At 45.1% G+C, this 24,649-nt stretch overlaps 1 protein-coding gene across 2 annotated transcripts; it reads left to right on the top strand.

Moving 5' to 3' along the window:
- Positions 1-1,811: 1,811 nt before the first annotated feature.
- On the top strand, positions 1,812-24,620 carry fam120c (family with sequence similarity 120C). Of its 2 annotated transcripts, none has more exons than XM_035381799.1 (16): positions 1,812-3,416; positions 3,800-4,046; positions 4,139-4,221; positions 10,153-10,281; positions 11,353-11,458; positions 11,742-11,815; positions 12,091-12,356; positions 12,617-12,857; positions 13,413-13,584; positions 13,889-14,138; positions 14,221-14,335; positions 14,759-14,965; positions 16,133-16,361; positions 16,690-16,852; positions 17,360-17,423; positions 18,424-24,620. In XM_035381799.1, the coding sequence occupies exons 1-16, from the start codon at positions 2,895-2,897 to the stop codon at positions 18,712-18,714; spliced, it is 3,159 nt and encodes a 1,052-aa protein (XP_035237690.1). In that variant the 5' UTR covers positions 1,812-2,894; the 3' UTR covers positions 18,715-24,620. The 2 variants fall into 2 exon arrangements, with proteins under 2 accessions (XP_035237690.1, XP_035237691.1); XM_035381800.1 differs by having other exon boundaries at positions 2,895-3,416; positions 16,720-16,852; positions 18,424-18,714.
- Positions 24,621-24,649: the final 29 nt, after the last annotated feature.

Genomic DNA, 24,649 nt, shown 5'->3' with positions numbered 1-24,649 from the left:
GGCTAAAACAAAAACCTGCACCTACACTGACCCTTTTTGGATAAGATTGCACACTGCTGTCTTTCTCCCTCGTATGTGTACATGTATTTTTTTTCAGTTTGCCATTTCTTAGTTGATTTTGAGGTATGCTTCGTACCATTTTCTTGTGTAGGCCATAATACAGCCCCTTAAGATTGAATGTTACACTATAAATGCATATTTAATTTGGTTGGATTTTATGTCAAGTAATCAGAAGTTTGAATAATTGTGGGTAAGAGATCTTTCCTCTGAGTTAAAAGTATTATAATTTTCCCATAGTGAGCATGCAGTATAGTTTACCATTATTGTTTACTTTGTACAGCCTTCTTGTGCCTATCTTTACCAAGGGTGTGAATAACTTCCATTTTGCACTTTTTAGAAAACAAGGTTACATTTGTAACCTTTAAAATGTAGCCCTATGCCATGTGTGCTTCTTTACAACGTGGATATACAACGTGTCCCTCTTTATAAACCAGGCCTTGGTCATGTCCATAGGCTATTGGGTCCAGCTGCATTGCTGTTCTGGTGAACGGTGTTTCCTGTGGCAGATTGTAACCTTATCTAAATGTTCATATTAAAACGCTTTTATTAATGTTGAGTAACTCATTTCACGTATTTTATTAGCTTAGACCATTTTACTAAACGAACAAATAATTTGATTATTGAATTTCCGCGTCTGTATATGATCTCCATTGTTGGAGGATCGAACCGAAAACCACGCGGTGCAATTCATGAAACGCGCAGCCTCTGTGTTCAACATCTGAAAGTCATTACATCATCTATGTCAGAAGCAAAAGACAAAACCATTGGGCAATCTCAGTTACTGCTATCGACGCATAATCAAAACAAGCCATGCTTCTAACTAGCTAGCTGATACGCGATCCTCCATTTCTGTTGTTTTATAAAGTAGCCTAACCGGTATTATGGAAAACATGATTTAAGTGTTGGTAACTGTATAATGCAAAAAAATAAGTGTTTTTTTTCCCATTAAGTGATCCCATTTATAAAATGAACTGCCATTACGGTGCATTCTATTACGTTACACCATTAGCTTTTGGGGCAAACTTTTCACTTCCAAATTAATCTGTATACGATAAAAAGGATTTAGCGCCAAGGTTCTTGAAGCGACTCTGGTAGTTGAAGTTTTCCATAAAATGCCGTCCACTAGTCCCTAAATGGGACCGCGATGGATTGTGGACCTCATCTCCCAGACACACATCATATTCACCTTTCGTCTCCCGCCCCTATATCACGTCAGCCTGACTTGGGTTGCCAGTCCATGATTTTGTCACCAAATTTACAACTTTTAGTTTCAGTACACATGCGTACATTTGTGCTATATTTTTATTTTTCTGTTAAAATAGGGGAAGATAGATTACGCAAGAGGGTACGCATGCATTAAATTTACTAAAATGAACATATATCACAGTGCAGGTTATTGTGCTATTGGGCCAAAGTAAATCAGATTCGAGAAACTAGCTTGTTTGAAATTTCAAAATTTTGTTTGAACCTTTGTTGCATGTTGAAGTGAAAACACCATCAAAATGAATACATATAAATTATTTAAGTGGAGTTCGTACATTACGCAAATACTGTTTCCTGTCCAAGATTTTATTTGTTAATTTGCTACGTTCCCAATACTAATTCCAACGCTTTGTGTCATACCAACTAGCCAGATGTTATGTGTGGCCTCATTAATTTATTCAATGATTTTTATTCTGACGTTTATTTTTAAAAACACTTTTCGATACCTGCTTATTTTGCTCCGTTCACGCAGTATTTGACACAAAGATCTGGCAACCTTGTGTCCGAAAGGTTCACAAGATGGCGAACATCGCATGAAATTTACTCTCAACATGAATTCGTGAGTAACAGCAAGGGAGCCACAGTCGGTTTTTTTATTTTTTATTTTCATCCTAAAATTATCTAATTCCATACCGTGTTTCCTTCTTCCCTTTCTACATATTTAGCCAAGTATTTCAACCTTGCCTATAATGTTTCATTCGGTCCAGCTGACCGACTAGCCTGTTAGTTAGCGAGCCAGCTAGCTAGTTATTATCGATAGTTTCCTTTAGCTAGCTTGCTGGCTACTAGAGTATCTGTACTGTCCAGGTAACTATCTAATTGTTATATTAACAATACTCTGCAGCTAGGTAGCTTAATAAACTCAGCAAATATATTAACTAGCTAGCTATATGGGAATTTGAAGGGGTTATCGATTTCGGCTTCCCATTTAACTTACACCAGAGTAATTCCACATAATTTATTGGCTGGTTGGCTAGCAATCAAAGTTGTTAGCTAACTACCAACGCTACCTAGTCAGCTTAGCTCGCTGTGTATCGACAGAATGTGGCTAGCTGTCTTGCTAGTTAACTAGATAGCCACCGGTGGCGAACGGAATGGACACGCAACCAGCACACATACACTCGTGACAAAATTCATCATTCTTAACAGCAGCTAGTTCTGTTTGCTACATGTCAGTTTAGCTAGATAGTAAGGCAACTATCTTATCAAGCTCGGTACATTCATAGCAGTTAGCTAAGTGTAACTGTTAGCGAGCTAGCAATTTCTATATTGGCCAGTGTGGGATGTCTCCATCTTGTGAGCTCGTTGACTAGGTGTCCAAAAGTTAAGATTAATTTGATACATTTAGCCTTACTACTAGTCGGTATAGCCATCATTTGCTTGCCATTTAGCCAGCTAGTTGCCACACTCACCCTGTTAATAGTTGGATAGTCATTTTTGAGTTCCAAGTTTTTTGACCATTGAACACTTAAACACCTATCATTGCAATATTCTAGCTTGCTAGCTGATTATTTCAACACACACACAGGCACATGAGAATCACAGTAAATAATAAATCACAGTAAACAGTAATGGGTGTGCAGGGGTTTCAGGAATACTTAGAAAAGCGGTGCCCAGGTGCTGCTGTACCAGTGGACCTATTAAAACTTGCTCGGACCGTGGCTCGGCACCCGCCACACCCGCACCACTATCACCCCCATCACCATCCTGGTGCTCTGCCTCCTCCGCCGGCACCTCCAACACCAGTGCGAGTCTTGGTCGATGCGGACTCCGGGCTGCAGCGCTTGTACGGAGGCTACCAGACAGATTGGGTGTGTGGTGGCGAGTGGAATGCGATGTTGGGCTATCTGGGCGCGCTCTCGCAGGCATGCCTGTACCAAGGTGGCCTGGAGCTGGTCGTTGTTTTTAACGGCACTCTGGGGAAGGACCGGTGGCCGGAATGGGCGCGACGGGCCCAGGGGCAGAGGCAGACGGCTCAGCTCATTGTCAACCACGTCGGCACCAAAGCCACGCCGCCACCGAGAGCCTGGTTTCTTCCCCCGGCTTGCCTTAGCCATTGTGTGCGTCTTTCCATGCTCCGCTTCCGAGTTAGGGTAAGTGCACAGGTGCATGCTGTTGTCAGAGAAATATGTTTCTGTGTGTTTAATGGCTTGCTTTCTGGTAAATTATTTAAAAACAGAAGTACGTGTGCAACATTAATCTGTCTACCTTTTGCTTGCACTTAGCTAATTAAAATGTTATGATATTAAAGGTAGCCTAATGCAGACAATGGTTTCTTAATTCTCTATTGTTTCAAGCTGTCATGATTGCCTCTGTTCCTTCAAAGCTTTTATAAGAAATATTGCATAGTGTATAGACATCAACCATAATGGTAAGCAATGGTTACAGTATGGTGTCTTCTGTCACATGGGTAAAATTTGTGTTGGTACTCAGTTTCATACCCTAGTGCTTACAGGGTTTCTGGTCTCTCATTCAGGTTGTGCAGACACTGGAGGACCACCACCAGGAGGTGCTGTCCCTGTACAGGGATCATGGTTTCCAGGGTTTGATTGCCCAGGACTCAGAGTTTGCACTATGCAACGTCCCTGCCTACTTCAGCTCCCATGCGCTCAAGCTGTCCTGGAACGGCAAGAACCTGACCACTCACCAGTACCTGCTGTCTGAGGCTGCCCGCCAACTGGGCCTGAAGACACAGCACCTGCCCACCTTCGCTGCTCTGCTGGGTGAGAATGAGGGGGTTTAATCATCTTCTGGCTTCTTATTATTCTTAACCTTATTCTTTAGAATGAGGATTAATAATTGTTCTGTTCATCAGGGAATCACATTTTGCCAGATGAAGATTTGGCTGCCTTCCACTGGAGTCTGCTTGGCCCAGATCACCCTCTGGCCTCTCTGAAGGTACTACTCTTTGTCTTGCCACTGACCTGTGCTTTTCTCTGACCTCTGTCACACCAGCTCCAATACATTTACCTGTTTATTCATGTTTTGGGAGGTGGCAACCCACCAGCATGCTCGGTATCGTCAAGGTTACGGGTTTCATTTGCTACCCAAAGTATCTGCCGGCGGTTTTGTTCATCTGCCCTTTTTTTTGCGGCAGTACCTCTGGTGCCTCGATGCCTATCGGAGATCAATTGTGCTGTGCTTGGCTGTTGGTTGTCGAATCAGAGCTGCCAGTCAGGCTGGTTGGGGCAGTGATGTCATCGATCTGATAGCAGCGGGTAGAAATTCTGCTGGCAGGAAGTCTTTGATGCATGTCTGAGTTCTGCACAAGCATTTATTTTTCTGAATCATAATTACCTTAGTTTTGCCTCCAGTTAATTTCTGTAGAGGAGTCTGGTGGACTGGCACAGACCGGCCAAGGGGGGCCAGCCCTCCCGTCTGAGTCCCGCCCCCTCACAACGCTTCGAGGGAACGGCTCACTGTGCTATGAACGTGGAAGACACTAGTACATACAACTACAGATTATTTACAGGGATAACCACTCAACAGGTTATTTAAATCTAGGTCTTCCATTTTCATAGTCAAGCTGTTTGCTAAGTGGCCCTCTGCGAGTCTGTTATGAGGTAATCAGCTGCTAACTGTAGCACACTCGTGCTGTAGTGTAGAGAAGCCTGTGTGGGTCGGCTGTCCCAGAGGACCTCACACTCAGTCACCTGTCCTTGATGACTGTGGCCCTGCTGTCTTATCCATGAAGTGAGGGTTTGGGCAGTGACTGCACAGTTTGGGTGGTGCTCTGCAGGGTAAAAGTAGCAGCCGGGTCTCTGAAGGTGCTCTGGAGTTGCTGGTGATGGTGGAGAATTGATGGAGGATGTTGCTGTGATGGGACAGGCCACCAAATTCATTTGGGCATTTAAAATGGGGTGGGAACTGCAACAAGGCCCCATATTTAGGCCCCGCTAGCAGCTAGCCTGCTAAATGTACATTTCAGGATGCAAAGTTGATGTAATACATTGTGGAATTTATCTAAAGCTCACGACAAGTTAAAATGCTAAAGCGAACGGTGCTTCAGTAGTACCAAAGTATGTATACAAAAAGTGTGAGCATGGTTAATACATTCAGTGTGTGTAAGTCTGGGTTTTTCTTAGTCAAACTGTAGTTCCATAATTTTGTAGCTTGTTTTTAACTCATTGTGGTGGTTCTCAATATTATTTTTACCTAGTTAGTTAACCATGCAGTTTCTTTAAAGGAGAGCCAGTAGTCTGCCTTTCATTAGTTTTTTCTTTCTGTTCTTTTTTATTTTAGTCAGATGAGTTAAACACAGGGGATTTGTACGCAAGTTCGAGAATCTGCAGCCCTACGGACCGCACCGCAAACTCACCCAAATTAATGAATCACTTTTTGTATTTCGGTAGTGTTGCTGGTGTGCTAGTGTGAGTAACTGTTGCACTGCTTATTTTTTGTATATACAAGTGATATTTTGTAAACTAAATTCATTTTAGGCGGTGAGTGTTTACCATCTTTGCTGTTGTGCACTGAAGCAGACGTTGTGGTACATGGCTGTAAAGTGCTGAGGCACATGCCAGCTCACCACACCCTTGCTGGGGGCCACAGAGCTGGTCTTGTTTCACCTGTTGTTCCATGTGTCTCACAGCTGCTGTTTGAAAGTCTACTCTGTAACCCTCATGCCTGGTGTTCTCTAGAACCAGGAGTGGCTTGCACAATGTCTCTCTCTCCTCACCCCACACTACGCTGTTGTTCCTTGGCTGCCATTGATATGCATGATGCAGTGTCCCTGTCAAACTACATTTCCCAGAGTGCTAATGCTGCAAACTGGAATCAAAGGTTGGGTCATAAGTGTGGGATTACAATTTACCAGCAACTATGAAGCAAAATATATTTTAACAAATTATCTAGCTATAATCTATTTATTTCTCCCTCAAAATATTAACGGTCAGCAAACACATGGTTCTAGCGTCTGCTTTTGGCCCTTTCTCTGATGGATATGTTGATGGCTGTCAAAAGCACCTTGACATCTACCGAGGAGTGTTGGCTTCAGTGTTCTGCTTAGAACTCCTAATTGGCCCTGGTTTCACATTGGCCCAAATTATAGTGTTTTGAGTGCAAAACCCTGGTCGTGCAAATAATGTCAGTGTAAAAGTAATGTAAACTCAAATGGAAGTTAAGAATATATTTTGCATTAAATTGAAGTATCTTCAGTGAAACAGATGCAATATGGGTCTGTTTAAAGCATCACATACAAATTAATATCCAGTGGAATGCAAGAAGACCTAAACAATTCAATGAGGGGTACATTTAATTAAGCCAAATCAATTATATTCACATGTAACAGTTCTGGCTTCATTCATATCAAAGTCTGGGATGTTTTATAGTAGTGGTATCTTATCTCAGTTCCATCCTGTCTGTTTCAGAGTCCTCCCACCCTCCAAAAAAAAATGGGGTTAAGCTAGCTTTAGCAATGTTAGCGTTAACCATTTTTGCTTACCTGCCATACATTTTCCAATTACCATTAATTATAGCTAGGCTATAGTCATATAGCTATGATCACTTAGTTGAGTATTTCATATTGGCATATATGTACAGTGGCAGTAAAACCCACCATGCTACGTGTTTGTCATTGGGAGTATATGTCGCCCATATCTACCCCGTTTTTCTTCATCGCAGTGAGCCATCCAGTGAAAAACATGAATGGAGTGTCCATTTTTTATGATATGGTAAACAAGACTGATGTGTTTCAAATATGCCTCAGACTTCTATCGATAGGCCCGTCTGGAAAGCAGTTTTTTGGAGCTTTTGCAAGCATTGTTGCTTTGACAGCGTTTGTTTAGTGAGTTCTTGCTATGAATGTGGATATTATGTTTTCTAAAGGAGTGGTTTCCAGTGAAGAATGAACTTGATGTGTCTGCCTGCCTGAAGAAATAGGTGACATTACTATCAGTAGAACACCTCATGACATTACAGCCATTATAGCAGACACTCTTACCCAGAGCGACTTGTACAGATATGGGTTTTAAAAATATTTTTCTACATCCATTATCCATTTGTACAGCTGGATATATACTGAAGCAGTTCAGGTTAAATAAATATTCCAGGCTAGATCATTAGTAAATGTCTAGCAGCGATGTGCAATTAATTCCAGGGTTTATTATCTGATATGTGTCATATACTTTACTTCATCACTGTTCACAGTTTTTCACTTACTGTCCTGTCAGGCATCGTCTGGATATGCTCCAGTGTGTTATTTTCCTACATTACTCAGAACTGCTGTCAACATCCCCCTTCATGAGAAGTTGAGCAGTGTACAGAGCCAGCTAGATTGTCATTGACTTGGTAGTTAGTAGGCTAAAATTTAAAGTTAGAGATTGTGGCCACGCCACTAATGCCCTGCAAAACCGTTGGATTCTGGATTGTTGAGGTACTGATGATGTGGAATTCCATGCCCATGGACATCACCGCAGATGTCCAACTGTATGTGCTCCCATGGGCGAGAAGCCCAAACGAGAGGCTGTAGGGGAGGTGGAGCAGCTGTTCCGGCCTTACCGCTGATGCACCGATGTGGCACGGTGCGCAGTCCCTAACCGGTGCTTAAGTGTTGCAGTCAATGCCTGGCCACCACACACGGTCCTGACGTCTCTGCTTGAGTTTCACTATGCCCAAGTGACCCTTGTGCGCCATTGTAAGGGCTCTTGGAACCACAGTGCAAAGCCCCTGTGAGACGCAGGTTTCACCCCAGCATGAGAGTTCATCCCTCACCTTCAGAAAAGGCATAAGCTGCTCAGGCACACAAGATGGCCACCCGGACATGATATAAGTGCGCTGGGTCAACAGGGCGGGATAGTTTTCAGATGCATGCTTCAGCTCCTCAAGTGTGACAGCAGACTGGAGGGGCATGTAGAGCTTTGGGTGAGCTCTGCCTCATTGTCCTCCACTGGGAAAGTTGTGTGGTGGAGCATCGATTGAGCGAGAGAAAGTGTTGCTTTTTCCTGGGGTGAACTACAGGTGGTAATCGTACTGTGCTAGATCATACGGTACTCATCCCAGTGATGAATCCTTAGTGGCCCTATGACCTGAACCTGAGGCTGATAGCAGCGTGGTTAGTGCTTGGTGATCTGTGCGGAGAGAAGCGAAGGCCCCAGATGTACATGTGCCATCTGTCACATGCCCAGACACAAGCCAGGGCTTCCTGTTCACCCACAGAGTACCGCTGTTCTGTTGGGATTTGGGGCACTAGAGGCAAAAGCAACAGGGTGCTCAGGTTGGTGTCCAGGACCAGGGCCCGTCCTTTTTCAGGAGCTGGCGGATTGGTGCAGTGGTTTGAGAGTACTGGGGCAGGAACTGTAAATAGTAGGCTGTCGTGCCCAGGAATGAGGCCACTTGGGATGCTGAACCCAGCTCAGGGATGTGGTGGATTGACTCAGTGTTTGACGACAGTAGGGTATATGCCTCTCGCTGACAAACGCAACCCCACAAACTCAATTTCTGGGCTGCGAAGGTGCATTTGTCTCTAATGTCTGGTTATTGTCTGCTGTGAATACTGTCCAGCCACCCCTGGAATCCCCACAAGAACTGTTGTTCCTTTGGAAACAGCTGGGGGCGGTTATTTCCTGTGACGTTGGAAGGGGGTTCTTTGTAGGGGTTGAATTACCACAGCTTCTGCAGAATCAACAAGGGGCCTGTGAGTGAAGGTGTTCAGGCAGCCTTACCCCTCAAACAGTGCTGGCCTATTTTGCTGCCTGGTAGAGGTGACCTGAAGGATGGTAGAGCCCCTGTTATCAACGAGACTGAGGAAGTTGGTTCCCCGCTTGGTTATGTGAAACTGGAACGATGATAAGTGCTTGGTGCCATAACATACAGGGAGTTGGACAGTGCCACCAGTGTCAGTCCTGGAGCTGCCAAAGCCGCAGCGTTGTGGAGAGTTATGGAACGTGAGAGAAAAGCTTCTTATTTGTGCCCAGGTTGAGCAGAGAGACCATTGCTTCAGTATCTTACAGCCTGACTGGAATGATACCTGGCTGGATGAGACATTATAGATCTCAGTGTGACCTGGGTGTGTCACAGGAAAGGCCTGTGATGCATGGACAAAGTAGTAGGGACAGAGCGGCACACTTGAGAAATTATTACATTTAGAAAAATTTCTGCACACCTGACCACAGGTCTGGGCCGTTTGGGGCCCTAGATCAGTGCGAAGTTGCCCCACAATTACCACAGCTACGTGTAGGACCATACTGATGTATCTGTGGAACTGGCAGTTTGCAGTCAGCATGCACGTGCTCATCAGGCTGTGGGCATGTGACTAGGACTAGTACGTGATCAGCACTTGCAGTGTATTTGCAGGGACTGAAACAAATATTTGGTACTTATAGTTGGTGCTATTGTGAGTTAAAGACGTGCTCATACTGCACTGCGACTGTTGTGGCAATATCCCTGCATGACGTTACGTATTCTACAGAACTTGAGTTCAGCTACAGAAAAGTGTAATGCAATGATAAAATAATATTAAAGGTCGCAGAATATTGTGATAGCATGTTTATTTTTACTTTTTGCACTGTTGAGCATTTTTTGTGTTTTCGTTGGTTATAAAGGATGAATAATTTTGACTGGTGCTGCTGATTTTTGAGGTCATTGTTCGTTGTGTTGTCTAAGACAGACAAAATAAATTAAACAAATTGCATCGTTGTTGACAAAAACAGTGCCTGAGCACTGTGCAGTTGTATATATCGACTCCTGACTGTCTGGGAAAGAAGTTAGAGCCTTTCCCAGAAGTTTCATCTTCACCCCCCCCCCCCCCACCCCTCTCTCACCCTTTCCACTCTCCTCATTCCCCATTCTATCTCCTCCCTGCCTCTATTCCCCTGCCTGTCCTCCTCTCAGATGAAGTCTCACCAGCTGGTTCTGCCTCCATGTGAGGTAGTGATTAAGGCCGTGTCCGAGTACGTGGCCTCCATCAAAGACCTGTCCAATCTGGATGCCGTGGCCAGGGATGTCTTCAAACAGTCTCAGGTAGGCTGGCACACTGCAGCGCGGGCGCACTCTCCACACTGTTATCATCTGTTTATGTCTGCTCTTGTGCTAAAATACAGCACCAAGCCAGAGGAAGTGGGAATCATGAGAATAAAATGAATGAATGGTGGTGAAAAGGTCACGTTCTGATCTGTTTTGATGCATAGTGCTGGACATTTCAGGCTCGTGTAGTTGCGCAGTAAATGAAGCTTCCTGTCACCAGGTTTAATCCATTTGCCGCCGGCTTTGATCAGCTGGGGAAGGTCCAGTGTGGAGAAAGAATAAACAAAAAGATTAGTTTAAACGAAATATAATACATTTTTTTAAATTATACCTACTACTGCCAACATATGTATCTGGCGAACACTAGACCTAATTAAATAGCACAAGGCATAGGTAATTTAATTAATTGGGTGTCAAGAGGGGTGAGACTGCAAAAAGCCGGTTAGTAGGTTGTTGCTATGCCAACTTTAGCAAATAATGTCTCCCAGTTGTGACACAACCTAGCTAAGGTAGCTTGTTAGCAGTGGCTTAGAGCCTGGTGAATGCCAGGCTATTGTGACTTTACTTTGAGGCTGCACCATAGGCTGTAGAAAAATAGGGCTGCACAGATCAGAGGTGATAGCATGCGCTAGCATTGCATTACGCTTAGCAGACACTCTTATCCAGAGTGATTACACAGCTTATGTTATCCATATAAGCATATAATCCATTCATACAGCCAGATATTTACATAATTTAAGTACTTTGCTGAAGCGTGCAACTGCCAGAGCTTCACCTAGGAATCAAACTTGCAACCTCTGAGATACAAGTCCAGTGACCTTATTGTTATACTACTGTGTTGCCAGTAAGAGATTGTGAACCGATTGATCACTGAATACACTGCATTTTACGTCAACAAGATCCTCAGACACATTAATTTTTTTATTATTACATCAACAGCCCCAGGACTGTCCAATGGGATGTTTTGAACAGCATTTATCATCATAACTGGGCCATCGGGATGGTGTTAGATTGGAGCACTGCTATAACTGCTATGTAACTGCCTTCCTGTCCTCTCTTTCCCCACAGTCACGCACGGAGGATAAGATGGTGAGATTTAAGAAAGCAGTGGAGTATTTCTCAGCAGCAAGTAAACCCCGCCCACTCACCATGGGACCCCGCCCACCACACCTCTGTGAGTCACTTTTTCAGATTGGTCCTCCCCCTTACCTGTGACTAACCGTTTCACAGACACCACCGCCCAACACAACTACAGTCTTATTTTTGTCTGTTTCCTGTCTCTCAGAAAAGCTCCAACTCTTTCTGGCTTTTTCTGGGTGTCTCACTGCCTTTGTCTCTCCTTCCCTCTTTCCCACCTTTCATCTGTCTCTTTCTCTTTGTCTGTCTGAATGTCTGCTGCTTTGGACAGCATTACATTGTATTGAATTTAATTGCTCTCTCCCCTCATCCTCCTTCAGTTCCAGGTTTTGGTTCTGGTCCATTTGGGGCTCCCCCATGCCCCATGGGTGCTCTGCCACCTGGAAAACCACAGGTGAGAAGCTGGGGGCCACATGCATCATTCTCCATGCTGCCTTCAAATAGATGCCCTAACTCCCCCCCCCCCCCCCCCCCCTCTGACCTTGTCCGTTTACCTGATTGAAGGTGTCTGTGAAGGCAGAAGTGTGACGTTGGTTTATAATCTTGTGCACGATGAATGACTGACGCGTGTATTTTGAATTCTGAAAGCCTGGTTGTATAAGATGTAGGAATCTCTCTGGTGTGTAATACATAAAGTAACAGAATTACCCTGGGGCCACTCTGTTTCAGGTGATGGGAGGCAAGGTGCCTTATCACGGACCGCCACACGGACCTGGTTCTGCTCCTGGCCCCGCCCTTCTGTTCCAGAACCCACCTCTTCAGGACTGCGGTGATTCGCTGGAGGGAAAATCTGGCTTGGCCGACTGGTCGGCTCCTTATGATGCCTCTCAGGGGGGAGGCAAGCTGCCCAATCACCACCCAGCTGCTGCCTCAGGCCCCTCCCCCTCCCCGCCATCCTCATCTGATGGAGATGAACAGAATGACAACAGCACCAAGTAAGACATCCCTCCTCCTTTTGTGTCCTTTTCTCCTCTCTACTTTTTCTCATGTTTTGTCTCTCTCCCTCCACCAGCTCTGCCATATGCCATTTCTGTCCTACTCTTTCTTTCCCTCTTTTTTCTTTTCCTTCTCTGTCCTTTTTCTTCTCCCTCAATTCTCTGTTTCTGTCCCCTTTACGCCCCCAGTTTCTGTCTCTCTGAACAGTGGTGGGGTATTAAAACTCTGAATGACCCTGATTTCTCTTCCCCTCCCCCAGCCATGTGACTGACACGCCCTCTAAATGGGAGGATCCATCAGGCAGAGGGTTTGGGGCCTCAGGGGACGGTTCCCACGGCAATAGCTCTGGCATTCCATCGCTGCTCTCCATGGCAACGCGGAGTCACATGGACATCACCACACCTCCGCTTCCCAGAGTCAGCGCTGAGGTGCTGAGGGTGGCAGAACACCGGCACAGAAGAGGGCTCATGTACCCCAACATCTACCACATCCTCACCAAGGTACCCCAACATATGCCTTTGTACCCCAACATCTACTACAGCCTCACTAAGCTACCCCAGAATATGCCCTTTTACCCCAACATCTACCACATCCTCATCAAGGTACCCCAACATATGCCCTTGTACCCCAACATCTACCACATCCTCACCAAGGTACCCCAACATATGCCCATGTACCCCCACATCTACCACATTGCTACCAGTGTACCCCACCATATGTCCTTGTACCCCAACATCTACCACATTCTCACCAAGGTAACCCAACGTATGCCCTTGTACCCCAACATCTACTACAGCCTCACTAAGGAACCTGACCGTACAAAAATGTACCCCAACATCTACCATAATCTCACTAGGGTACCCCCAACATATTCCCCTTTACCCCAACATCTGCCACGTCCTCACTAAGGTACCTGAACATACACAACTGTTCCCCTGCCTCTACCACATCCTCACTAATGTACCCAAACATACCCTGTCATCTGCCACGTCCTCCCATACCACACTGTCAGGTTTTTGCCGTGATCTCTGACCCTTGTTGCTGCCCTCTCTCAGGGGGAGGTGAAGATGCCCGTGTGCATAGAGGACGAGTGCAACCCTGACCTTCCCCCAGCTTCCCTGCTGTTCCGCTCGGCCCGGCAGTATGCCTACGGAGTCCTGTTCAGCCTGGCCGAGACCCAGAGGAGGCTGGAGAGGGTGGCGCTGCGCCGGAGAGGCCCTCTGGAAGGTGAGGGCGGGGCATGGGAGCGGGGGGCGGGGCTCAGATCGACTCACAGGTCCCTGTCTGGTTCCGCTGCATTGGCACAGCAGCATCTTAATGAGCTTTGTGGTCTCGATGGTTGAGGGAGCTACATAAACTGCTTATGCACAGAGAATATGAGCTGTGTGCATTTTAATAAACTGTTGCTCATACTGGCCCTGTTGACACAGATTACTAGTTATCTTGGTGTGTCTTGTAGTGAATAATTTTGATGGTCGTTTTGCAGTGCTTGGAGTCTGATCTGTTGTTCCTGCCTCTCTCTGCTCTGCAGTGCCCCCAGTGGTGGTGAAGGAGTGGTGTCCCAGCAAGGCCAAATCGGCGCTGACCCCGGACCTGGTGCCCGCCCTGTGCTTCCGCGAGTGGACCTGCCCGAACCTGCGGCGCCTGTGGCTGGGCCGCGCCTCCGAGGACCGGAGCCGCCGGACTCGGGCCTTCCTGGCCTGCATGCGCTCGGACTGCCCCGCCCTGCTCAACCCAGCCTGCGTGCCCTCCCACCTGCTGCTCATGTGCTGCGTGCTCAGGTACGGGCTCAGCGCCGCCCCGCCTCCTCTTCCCCAGCGCCCCGCCCAGGTGTGTTGTGACCCAGGTGTGCTCTGTGCGCAGGTATATGATGCAGTGGCCGGGAGGCCGAATTCTGCAGCGGCACGAGCTGGACGCCTTCCTGGCCCAAGCGGTGTCCAGCCAGCTCTATGAGACTGAGAAACTGCAAGAGCACAAGGTACTGACCCCTTGCCTGTCTGTCATTCGGCACCCGTCTCCTTCCACTTCTGTTTCTCAGCTCCGCCCAGCCACCACAAGACCCCGCCCACCACACCACTTAAATTTCTGGTATGCCCCCTTGTCTGTGAAAAAACAGTATAAACACCCCCATTCTAAACACACCTTGGCTTATTGTCTGTTCCCTGTTTCTCCCAGAAAGGCAGGTGCACTTCTGTGTCTCCATTTCCCTCCTTCCTGCTGCTCTTTCCCTTATTTGTTCTGTCTTTCCCCTTTTTCCTACTTCATCATCATCACCCCTCTTTGCTATTGTTCTTTCTTTGCCTCCACTTCCCTTGCTTTCTTTCCCACCTTCTCTCCCCTCGCCCCCCCCTCTCTGTGAGGTGCGGGCCGTAGCACTGATTGGCTGAATCTCCTCTCTCAGGTGGAGAAGGTGGACAGTCGCGGGGTGCAGCTCGCGGCTCTGTTCATGAGCGGCGTGGACACGGCCCTGTTCGTTAACGACGTGTGCGGCCAGCCCCTCCCCTGGGACCACTGCTGCCCCTGGGGCTTCTTCGACGGGAAACTGTTCCAGAGCAAACTGGCCCTGACCCGCGAAAGAGGCACCCTGCTGGACCTGTGTGAAGGGCAGGTCAGTGTTACCTGTGTGAGGGTTAGGGTTGGTGTTACCTGTGTTAGGGTCAGTGTTACCTGTGTGGGGGTTAGGGTTGGTGTTACCTGTGTGAGGGTTAGAGTTAATGTTACCTGTGTGAGGATTAGGGTTAGTGTTACCTGTGTGAGGATTAGGGTCAGTGTTACCTGTGTGAGGGTTAGGGTTAGTGTCACCTCTGTGAGGGTTAGAGTTAATGTTACCTGTGTGAGGGTTAGGGTTACCTGTGTGAGGGTTAGGGTTGGTGTTACCTGTGTGAGGGTTAGGGTTAGTGTCACCTGTGTGAGGGTTAGGGTTGGTGTTACCTGTGTGAGGGTTAGGGTTAGTGTCACCTGTGTGAGGGTTAGGGTTAGTGTCACCTGTGTGAGGATTAGGGTCAGTGTTACCTGTGTGAGGGTTAGGGTCAGTGTTACCTGTGTGAGGGTTAGGGTTAGTGTCACCTGTGTGAGGATTAGGGTCAGTGTTACCTGTGTGAGGGTTAGGGTCAGTGTTACCTGTGTGAGGGTTAGGGTTAGTGTCACCTGTGTGAGGATTAGGGTCAGTGTTACCTGTGTGAGGGTTAGGGTCAGTGTTACCTGTGTGAGGGTTAGGGTCAGTGTTACCTGTGTGGGGGTTAGGGTTAGTATTACCTGTGTGAGGGTTAGGGTTGGTGTTACCTGTGTGAGGGTTAGGGTCAGTGTTACCTGTGTGAGGGTTAGGGTCAGTGTTACCTGTGTGAGGGTTAGGGTCAGTGTTACCTGTGTGAGGGATAGGGTTACCTGTGTGAGGGTTAGGGTCAGTGTTATTTGTGTGAAGGTTAGTGTTACCTGTGTTAGGGTTAGTATTACCTGTGTGAGGATTAGGGTTAGGGTTACCTGTGTGAGGATTAGGGTCAGTGTTACCTGTGTGAGGATTAGGGTCAGTGTTACCTGTGTGAGGGTTAGGGTCAGTGTTATTTGTGTGAAGGTTAGTGTTACCTGTGTTAGGGTTAGTATTACCTGTGTGAGGATTAGGGTTAGGGTTACCTGTGTGAGGATTAGGGTCAGTGTTACCTGTGTGAGGGTTAGGGTCAGTGTTACCTGTGTGAGGGTTAGGGTCAGTGTTACCTGTGTGAGGATTCTCTTTCTCACTACAGCCCTCTCTCTCTCTCTGTCGCTCTCCTATGTGCAGGAAGAGCAGGTGTCTCGGGTGGAGAACATGCGACAGGCTATCCTGGAGGGCATCAATCTATCCCGCCCACCTCCCCCTCCCCCTCCCTTGCCCCCCCCAGCGTTCCTGCCCCCCTCCATGGCACCCCCCTTCTACCCCCCACCTCACCTCTACCCGCCGCGGCCCCTGGGCTCCCTGCCCCCCCCGCACCACCAGCACGGCTCCCAGCACAGGCCTCGCGGCTTCCCAGGTGAGCTTCTCTGTCTCTCCCGTTTCTCTCTTTCCTTCTTTCCTGCTTTCTGTCTCTTCTTCTCTCCCTCTGTCTCTCCTGCTATTTCCCTAACCTTCCCTCGCACACTGTCTTTCTCTTTCCCCATCCCTGCTCTATCTTCCACTCTCTTTGCCTTACACTTGCCTTCTTTCTGATTCTTATCTTGTATTTCTTTCCTTCTCTCCACTTTTTTGGCTCTGCTACTCTCCCTCTGTCTGTTGATAATTTGTCTCCCTCACCCCCCACCCCTTCTCTCCCTACGTCTCTGTTGGTGTATTGATCATCTCTCTGTCTCTTCTACACGCAGTGCTCAGATACCCCCGTCTCTCTGTCTCAGGTATTCAGCCCATCCCCCCCCAGGGAGGAAAGTTGGAAATAGCCGGCATGGTTGTGGGCCAGTGGGCTGGAAACAAACCACTGCGAGGCAGGGGGGGGTTTGACATGCAGGTGGTGTCAGTCGGAGGGAAAGGGTAAGTGAGGCTATGAAGTACACGGGCAATAATGCGGTATAATAATCTGAAATTAAAATGTAAGCAGTGATTGCAGAATTTAGCAAGTGGTGCAGAAGATAGCAAAAGAAGAAAACTAAACAAAAAACAATGACTCAATATTAATAATGGTGACGCTGAATTAAAAGCAAACAGGAGCAGGAGTACAGTGATCTGAACTAAAGGAAGTGAACTGTTCACTATGAAATCAGAACCCTTCAGCCTGCCATGCTCACATTCGAAGTCAGCCGCAGCCTTTCAGTTTGACTCACTTGTTTTGGCATGCTTCTGTTGTAATTATTATAATACTGTGTAAGCATTGTTAGGACAAGCAAAGGAGAAATCAGACTCAGGTTAACCAGTATGTGAATTAATTCTTATTCCCCACCTCTCCCTCTCCCACCCACCTCTCCTCCCTCCCTCACCATCTCTCTCTCTCTCTGTTTCTTTACTCATCATCCCTCCCTCTCTCACCCCCCTTTCTCACAGGAGGGGGAGAGAAGTGTCCATAAGGGGTAGGGGTGGAAAGAAGGTGCCAGTGAATCGAGCACAGGTACGCCCCCTGCAGGCTGATGAATAACAGGTGTAAAGACACAGGCACTGTGTAGTGTAGTGTAGTGTTTTCAGTGCTACTGTCGTAGTATTCTGGAGAATACTTTATTTTGCAGACCATGATTTAAAATTTCTTTTTATTTTTTCCCAATTTGGAATTCCCAGTCTTTACAAGCATTTCAGCCTTATATTTAGACATAAAATTTCTATTACTTTTTTGCTTAATAAAATTCAAAAAATTGCCGATGAGACTCGTTTAAAGATTTGCCAATGGAGTGAGACGATTTCACTTGTCAAGTAAAAATTAACTTAAAACAAGCTAATATTTTCTACTCGAGAGAGATAGATAAGATCAAGTCTCATTTCAGGACTAAAACACTTAAGACTTGTTTTTAGCAGTCCAGAATGTAGGGCCCATCCACGCACTATAACGATGCCTTAACAGGATTAGCCCCCCAGCAGTCCCAGAGAGGTTTAGCATTAGCCACACTCACATGTCTGTATGGGGCCCTGTGTGCTCAGCTGTGTCTACAGGAGGCATCCATCAGAGAGCCTATGTTCATGCCTCACTGATATATGACTGACAGCAGTCTGGCCTGGCATGGTTTCTTATTGGCCAGGAGGAGCAAATGCCACTGATGCTCTTATCTACAATAAAGGGATCTGAAGAGAAGATGGGACTGTAGTTGAAAAAGTATTGATACAGATAGGCACGATGAGCCAAAAGCAACAGTCTTAACCAGTCAAGGGCTAGACTTAACTGAGAATGGCCAAGGGAAACACAACACTACTTTGTACATTAATGTAAAGAGATTATTTTGCTTTGCATGTTACATACATTCAAAGATGAGTTTGAAGGTCATTGGAGGGTTTTTAGGCTCATGATCTCTTGTCTTGTGTGAATGTTGTCCCTGTCACTGTAGGCTTCAGTAGGCACAGTGTGTGGTAGGGGGCGATGTTGGACAGTTCAGCATTTGACGGTACCTTGTCCTTTTTCTCAGAGTCTCCCCTCTCCTGCTCCGACCAGCGCCAGCCCCCCCAAAACTCTGGAAGATTCCCTTGAGGAAGGAAAACCAGGGTCGGGGGAGGTGGCCGGGGCCACGTCCCAACATTTGAACGGCAGCCCGCCAGCGCCCACTATCGGTCCACCCCTGGACCCACCTCCATTGGCCCAGCCAATCCAATGTGCCTTAGCCAGCAGGGACAGCCAATCCGGGGCCAGGGCAGAGACAGAGGACCCCTGTTGCCTTGACGACTGCCAGTCAGATGGAGTGCTACAAAAAGAAGAGTAAAAAAAAATACATCCCATAATGTAGGACGGTGGGAGTAAATCCGCATTATACTGCCTTTGCCACGCTAAAGTCCATTCATTAAAAATATATATTTGAACCTTATACATACACACACACTTGCACACACACACACACACACACACAACCATCTACTTCTGTACAGTATAATACAGGAGAAGTGCATGGTGCGGTTGTCCCAAAGAACCGCACCTAAATGGTTCAACATCGGTGGTGAGCTGTAGTTCTGTACTGAATTGCACTATATACTGATTATAACTGTGTTGTACTGTACAAAAGCATTTAATTTCGGTTCTTGGAAAAATATGTAGGCGATCGAGTTTTAAGTTGATTTATATAAACATGCAAATCCAGAATAGTTGCAGAGATCCCTAGGTATGATTAGGCTTTGATCATGTGTTTTATGTATCATAGACATAGGCTAGGGTCTGCATGACTCTCAAGGAAGGCTATTGTTTTGCATTTTGAGAGACTACAGGATGTATTGAGAGGGGCAATCTGCAGGAAGTGTTGATTTTCTCAGAAACGGGGGTGGGGGTGAGGGTACAGACAGGAAGTGGGAACTAGAATGCTGAGTACAAGGAAGGGTTTGACCCTTAAATGTTATTGGTTACTAAAGTAATATGACTCTAATGCCACGATATGACTCTTAGACTGTAGTTCTGTGACAGTCCTTGTAACCCTGACATAATGCTGCACAATGAAACCGCTTCAGCTTAGCAACACCCAATGAGTGACTGCATAATGGGAAAAAACTAATCCAAATAAAGCCCAAAAGCTAAATTTTATAAATATAAATGCATTTTCGGCACCTTAAGCCCCAAAAATTATATGGCACATCTAACGCACCTTTTATTTAACAATCCAATGATTGAACCATTTAGATATTTTTAAAAACGCATGTGAAATTGACCCAAACTCCTTAAATGATACGATATTGATTGTCAGTAGTGAGACATGCGTTCACGTTTTCCACAGCGAGTGAAGGGGTGGGGCCTCACCAGCTCAAGCGTGAGTGGAGCTACCGTGTGATTGCACCATTTCTGACCACATGCGCCATTTTGCTGTTGTCAGCGAGATGGGTCAGAATGAGGCAGTGATTGACAGCATATTGTAGATTCACCAAAGATGGGGTTGGGGAAGCCTCACTCGCCCATCGCTGGATACGGGTGTGAGTTTATGAACCGAGTTCTGCGGCTGAGTCTTGACTCTGAATGTGCGTAGCGTCCGTTGGTGAAGCCGTGTGCGAATGTCGGTTGGCCTTCTCTGCGCGGACGTCTGTGTCAGTTTGTAGAGAACGTGTTGGTTAGCCGGACGCGTATAAACTCACAACATGCCACAGTGTTCTCGTGCAATCCATCCTAATTGGAGGATTATCTGTATTTAAGTAGAATGAAAACAAAATGATAGATATGCAGATTAATCTCAACGTGGTGAGAAACACGTTTTTTTCTTTTTATTTTAAATCTTAAGATCCCTGGATATTTCCTCAGCCAGGCTAAAATTGGAGGCTTTGACACATGCTCCTTGAAAACCAAAATATGATCTCATCGGGGGAGGGGGAGGGGGGGGGGCGGAGGATATCTTATTCTCTTCCTTGGTACAGAATGTATGGTGTAGAATGCAGATATTTACTGATGGATAGGAAGAAACGGATGATGGATGAGTGGTTGTGTGTACAGAAACGAGGGAATGAGAAAGTAAGGGAGGGAAGATTTTTGTGTCAGTGTGGAAAATATTCTTATCGAGAAGCAATCAAATATATTTGATAATTATTTGTTTTCAGGCCATTAGATAAAATGAACATTTAAAAAAATGTTTTTTTGAATAGAACTTTAAATTTAACAGACGCATCAAGCGAGCCTACATTGAAGCACCTTACTTGTTAAAATGTTAACATTTTAAAGTCGCCACAAAATATAGTTCTATAAAATGTCTTCTGATAGTAATTCTTTATATTTAAGTGCTTATATATCATTTATTAATTCTTGTTGTGTTACCCCAAATTTAATTGGAAAGTTACACTGAATCACTTTAATGGCCCATTTGATGAAATCACCTTATAACGTTACCAAAATGACCTGAAACAAGAACCACAGCAAAGCAACGGTTTGCATTTCTTCAAACTGCTCTGTCAGCCATAGCTTGGCTGTGGTGTACACAAGCGTTTCATTTTTTGCTCCACCTTCTTGTTCTTCTCCAGGCTAAAGAGTTCAGCTTCTCTGAGCTGTGGAGTATTGAACATATAGGCTTTGACAGGACTTTAGTGCAGCGAGTTGCTCATGGAGAACTGGCCAGTCAGGGCTAAAATGTGCTGTGCCAGTCCTTATCAAGTAGGCTGGAGTGACTGTGACTATTGGTCTAGACCATGACAATGATATAAATATTGTATTTCCATAAGTACAGTAGGCACAGTACAGGATTTAAAGGGTACGATAGTATGTATTAAAATCAAGCAACATTAGCTGCTTGCGCACCTACACACGCGCGCACTCGTTCACACACGCTCACACCTTTTCCGCACACGCAGACGCGAACACGTCCCTCCTCCGCTTATTCCTCCAAGTGTTTGTGTACAGTTTCAGTCAGTCGTCATGGTGATTGTAAATGAGAAAACCTTTCGGCCTTTTTCGATTCCGGGTCTTGCGGCAGAATGAAAAGGCAGGCCAAGCTTTGCGCGGCTTTTGCACAGCGACTGTACACCTGCGCGTGCTTTTTAAAGCCATTTTAAAATTCAGGGTCTGAATTTCATACTCGATCATTGAGCGCATGCAGAAATTTCATGGTTTATACTGACTGAAAGTTTGATCATTTTTTAAATATATTTTTTATGAGCTGCACAGTTCTTGTAAGGACAGTGGGCACCAACAGCAACAACAGCAAACCTCTGACACGCAGGTAACACTGATATAGTAAGGACAATGTCAAGGCGCATTGATAGGTAACGGGAACTACAGACTTTCCGATACGATGCATGCCTCAGCTGTAGTCTTGTCAGGAATAATTGCTTTGACAGTATTACTTTTTGCGACGTGCAGCTTGGGAGAAAGTATTAATATCAAATTCGGAACCTATATTTTAAATCTTTTCGCATTGAAAAAGGTTGTGGTGTCCTTGGAACTGACACACGGTTAAGTTGAGCTCCGCCTAAGTTCTGTGCTTCTTACTAGCAACAGACTGTCTGACAGTTGGCATTTGGAATAATGGGTCCTTGCGCATTGAGCATGAGACAGAATTTTGAATAATAAAGGGACTCCGTGCTGCTAGTGCTTGGCCTGCTTTTTCAATTGTGCGTCTGCAGTCGAAGGGCTTAATCCAACACTTCACTGATAGACACACAGATACTGATACAAACTTGTAGCGACCTTGCGTGTGAGGTGAAATGTAAATATTGAGACACACACATGCAGTGACATACGTACACACAGCCACTGATTGGTATAGGAGTGAAGTCACACAGTCACACACATGCACATACAGTGACACGTTGAGCTGTGTCCACAGCATGGTCACTCTGCATTTAGTTATTTGCATTTTTAGACATTTTTAAACTTGTGATTCTGTCTTGATTCTCCAAAAGAATCATTTCTCCCTCCCTTCAATCAATCACCGTTTTTCCTCTTTTTCTGTTGTTTGGTTTTTTATTTTTTATTTTTTGTGGTCTTTTGCCCCGTTGTTCCACTGCCCTACCCAAGTTAATAATTTGTATGTGATAACTCAGAATAATTAATGATGGTAATATTAATAGTTCATTTTTTAGTGGAAGTTATACAGTAACAGTAGTAGCTAAAATCTTTGTTTTGGAGTACATAAACACAGCCAGCAGGTGGCGTATGGTGAATGTGCCCCATCGCTTTCTCTCCCAGTTTGTGATTGCAATTTCTAGTTTATACTCAAAAGGCTTACTCTGTAGATGAGTAGTCCATTCTAGATCTAGAAGATTCACACTTGTACACATACAAACAGACACACGCAGACATATGCACAGACAAATACTCTCATACAGAATCGCACTACAGAAACGGATACAAAAATTCACTATTTTTCTCTTTGATTGACAGATACATTGATCATACACACACCTCTGACAAACAAATGCACTGATACTCACAAACTCCAGTCAAAATGAAAATTTTATGTGTTTTGTGATGGTTGCTTTATGGACTTAGAGCACAGTTATGAATTTACAATATTTCACGGAAGAGCCACAAACCACAAAACATACAAAATTTCGATTCTGACATGGGTTCTCCTTTAATACGCCTACGTTCATAGCGATAGTATACAAGCTCCCAGATAAATACCGATATGCTTTTTGTTAAGGTAAATGCTTGTAAATGTCACCGAGATTTAATCCCTTTACCACCTTTTTCACCTTTGCTCTCGCCATCTCTGCCCCCTGCTAAAGTTCTCTTACTGCGTCAGCCACGTGCACACTGTCTCTTCCGATTCTCTCATTCCCGCAACAGCGATGACCGTAACATGATGACAACAGTTTACTTGCTGATGATCGAGTCTGTTTCTGTAGCCAAGTAGCTTACAGCCAGGTTCTGATGAAGAAAGGAACATATTCAAAACACGAGTGAGAGTAATCCTAAACTTTGTAACAGTTTCATTTTTCTAAATGTGCAGATGTTTTTTCTTACTATTTTTAATGGTGTTGCTACTGCTAATCCTTTTACCGTTGCTACTTTTTGGTGTTGAAATATGCGTAGTGGAACTGAACATTTTTAAACTAACGATTGCAATGTTCCCTATATTTTGTATTAAATTGTGTTTAGTACCACTTCACCTAAATGACGTAACTCAGACTCACAATTTCATTAAGAACCAATTTCTGCATTTTGACATTTCATTATTTCCGGTTCCGTTTAAGTATTTATGTACAACCATACATAAATCTTCAACTGCCAGTCAGCCTTTGCTGAAGCCACGGTAATGTCCCAAAGAATATCCTTGCTAGAATGATCAATCTGAGTGTCCAGATTGATCATTCTGAGTTAGTGTGACAACTAAAAATATTTGCATCTTATTAAAAGCATGGTCAATTGACACAAACCAGTCACAGCTCTCCTAACACAGGCCACAAATCATGGTTTTGGAGATCTGGTCTTCTGGCTTCAACAACATAATGTTGAATATTTTTAATGGTCTCATTTGAGCTGTTGTTGATTACTATTTCTTTTAACAAGTTCCTCCAAGTATATTTGAACAAAAATGTCAACTTTCCATTTAAACACAAACATTAAGACCGTTTTGTAATTGCATTCCAGCTTAGATTCAGTTTTTTGTGTGCGTGTTGGTTCCAGTGTTTGAAATTCAAATAGGTGAAGTTGCTTTAGTTTTTCCCCTCTGTATCCCAGCTTAAAAACCCTTCACTTCACTCAGTATCTCATTATGTAATGGTTATGTGTTCTAGCCCTAAACTAAAAATCGATACTGCTTTTACTAATATACTGTTCATTTTTTAACAGACTTGACCCTTTTGTTTGTCAGTCACGATAGGCACCAGTTCATTTTTAGAAGACATCAGGTCCCTGATTTTAGTCATTGATAAAAATCCATCGAGACACACTGGACCACTCAAAAAGACTTGTGCAGTGAAGGGTACATCATCATTAGCGTTATTATAATTATGTCAGCTGTTATTGTTATGACCGTTATTAATCATTTGTCTCATTGTTAGCAACAAAAAAAAGCACCAGATTGTTTTGGAGAGATTTTTTCTTCTTTTAGTTGTTTTGCTGTTGTGGTCCTGATATCACAACGAGTGAGCTGAACCGAGAACGAGAAGATGGTGAAAGAACTGGGCCAGTTTGCAGTCGAGTCTGTGCGGTTGGAAATGACTTACAGTGCTGAAATAAAATCTATTCTTTTAGTAAAAAATGGACTCTTGTTTTGTTATTGTCTCATATAA

Source organism: Anguilla anguilla, chromosome 11, assembly GCF_013347855.1.
Source record: "Anguilla anguilla isolate fAngAng1 chromosome 11, fAngAng1.pri, whole genome shotgun sequence".
NCBI lineage: Eukaryota > Metazoa > Chordata > Actinopteri > Anguilliformes > Anguillidae > Anguilla > Anguilla anguilla.
The sequence above is the reverse complement of the archived record's forward strand: the minus strand, read 5'-3'. Positions and strand labels throughout refer to the sequence as shown.

What these genes read in the sequence shown, in the direction of transcription:
- fam120c (XM_035381799.1), top strand. Translation starts at nt 2,895, where the DNA reads ATGGGTGTGCAGGGGTTTCAGGAATACTTAGAAAAGCGGTGCCCAGGT. An exon ending in CACCTTCGCTGCTCTGCTGG is followed by an intron (nt 4,047 to 4,138) that starts GTGAGAATGAGG and finishes TCTGTTCATCAG; the next exon opens with GGAATCACATTTTGCCAGAT. An exon ending in TGCCAGTGAATCGAGCACAG is followed by an intron (nt 17,424 to 18,423) that starts GTACGCCCCCTG and finishes CCTTTTTCTCAG; the next exon opens with AGTCTCCCCTCTCCTGCTCC.